Consider the following 2,350-nt stretch of genomic DNA (forward strand, 5'->3'; position numbering starts at 1 on the left):
AATCACAAGTATTAAGTGACAGTCAGGCAATTGGACTAAATAAGCAACTTGGTGAATCAGAGTACTCCAGGGTCTGAAATAAGTTGCCAGTTTTTCCTTTCCTGAGATTGGACATATTATAACAGTGGTCCTCAAACTATTTGGTACCATTACCCTGGGCAAAGTTGTGATAGATCACCATTACCTAACCCATTCCTTTAAAAGTCTGTGAAGTTAGAGGAAAGAATAATATTGGAATTCTTAATTCTTTATGCAATTTATATATAAGAATGAATTTTACTCAAGGCAGAAAGAATTCACATATTCCTTTGTCAAAGAAAAAAATAAATCAAAATATGGTTTCTTTTATTGAAAATTTTAATTAAAGCAATATTGCTTTGGTAATTAATAGAAAACAGACCTTACAGCTGCAAAATTAATGGGAAACATTATTTGTCCTATAAGTAAAAGAAATATGTGGATCTGTAGAGAACAGTGCATTTTTCTGCTTGTTCCGGGCTGTAGTCTTATTGCAAACTAAAGCTGAGAAGGCAGTCTCACAAAGGTAAGCCATGAACATTAACTGGACTATTATAATCATCTATTACTTATTCATAGTCATTACTTTATTTATCTAGCTATTCATTCATTCATTTATTTTCACTATTTACTGAAATACTCTATACAGGTAATTACTTCCAGTTTGAGAATCACTGTACTATGAAACCTAAGTATGAAACACCATGAATTTTTAAAATTTGATCATGTTTGTGATAAAAAGTAACAATTACGTTGAAATGATCACTTTCAGCATAAAAAAGGGATAATGAAAATTGCTAGTAGCCTTTACTTTTATTGATCACTATATACAAAGTCAACGACAAAGAGCAGAATAAAATAAATTCCATCTAGCCATCCGTTAAAGAAGATATGAAAATTAAATAAATCGTAATAATAAACATATTCATTAGGCTTCTAAAAAAGTTTTCTGCCTCATGGTTCTAAAATAAAAAATAAATCAACTTCTTCCATGCCTTTGTTGGAAAAAAAAAAATCCTAGCTCTTATCCTCTTCCGCACTCACTGCCTCGGCCTGCACAGCATCACTAACAGCAGGGGGAGGGGGGGCTGCCGCAGCTGGGCTTTCCTCTGGTTTACTTTCCTCTTCTTTTGGTTTCTCCGATGCAAGCGACGAGCTGACGAAGCCTACGACAGAATCTTTTAATCCAACAATTTTGGTGGGGATGTTGGCAATGAAGTCGAAGGAATAGAAGACTCCCGTGTTCCAGTAGCTGCGGAAGTTTATGTTGACGTCCTCCTTCTTGGGGAGTTGTAAATACTGATGAGGAAAGAAGACAAAATTAATAAAGAAATAGATAACGTGTATACATGTAGGTATGTGTGTGAGGAGGAGGAGGAGGAGGAGGAGGAGGAGGAGGAGGAGGAGGAGGAGGAGGAGGAGGAGGAGGAGGAGGAGGAGGAGGAGGAGGAGGAGGAGGAGGAGGAGGAGGAAGAAGAAGAAGAAGAGGAGGAAGAGGAGGAAGAGGAGGAAGAGGAGGAAGAGGAGGAAGAGGAAGAGGAGGAAGAGGAGGAAGAGGAGGAAGAGGAGGAAGAGGAAGAGGAAGAGGAAGAGGAAGAGGAAGAGGAAGAGGAAGAGGAAGAGGAAGAGGAAGAGGAAGAGGAAGAGGAAGAGGAAATTGGGTATCTGAAAAATGACATGACTTCCATGGGCCTCTGCAGTAATATAATTTGAGATAAGATTTAGTTTGGAATCCTTAAAAGTTTACCTTTACACCACTACAGGAAACATGTCTGTATCATTTATTTTATCATATCTGTGAAACTAACATTAATCCATTGACACCAGGAGTCTGTGTATATGTGCATTGTCTCCTATGGTTTTGTTTCACTGATTTGCTTTCCCCACAGATGATTTCAGAAGACTTTAAGTCCCCCAGGAGCCAATTACTAGGCCTACTAGATCCTACCTATTTACCCCATTCCTTGATTTTTTTATGAAGGTTTCTCTTTATATATTTCATCATTAATAACATATTAATAGTAATCATGATAACAATAACAATAGTAATGTTAATAAAGATCATAATTGTCAAAGACATGAAATCAGTTTTAAAAAATCAATATTTACCCCATTCCTTGATTTTTTTATGAAGGTTTCTCTTTATATATTTCATCATTAATAACATATTAATAGTAATCATGATAACAATAACAATAGTAATGTTAATAAAGATCATAATTGTCAAAGACATGAAATCAGTTTTAAAAAATCCAAGAGTAGGTTCAGCAGATGAGGTCAGCTGGGCCTAGACTCCCTGGCAACAAAGCAGGAAGGAAAGGCCCAAACAAAC

The 2,350-nt window shown here is 36.3% G+C and overlaps 1 protein-coding gene across 1 annotated transcript in view; it reads right to left on the reverse strand.

Annotated features, from left to right (window-relative positions):
- Positions 1 to 819: 819 nt before the first annotated feature.
- The window catches only part of LOC125038768, an 11,518-nt gene continuing 9,987 nt past the window's right edge, over positions 820 to 2,350 (reverse strand). Inside the window, exon 3 of the mRNA XM_047632355.1 lies at positions 820 to 1,317. Coding sequence (XP_047488311.1) covers positions 1,036 to 1,317 — 282 coding nt within the window. The 3' untranslated portion in view covers positions 820 to 1,035. The remainder of the gene's footprint in view (positions 1,318 to 2,350) is intronic.

This window comes from Penaeus chinensis, chromosome 25 (assembly GCF_019202785.1).
Source record: "Penaeus chinensis breed Huanghai No. 1 chromosome 25, ASM1920278v2, whole genome shotgun sequence".
NCBI classification, from domain to species: Eukaryota; Metazoa; Arthropoda; class Malacostraca; order Decapoda; family Penaeidae; genus Penaeus; species Penaeus chinensis.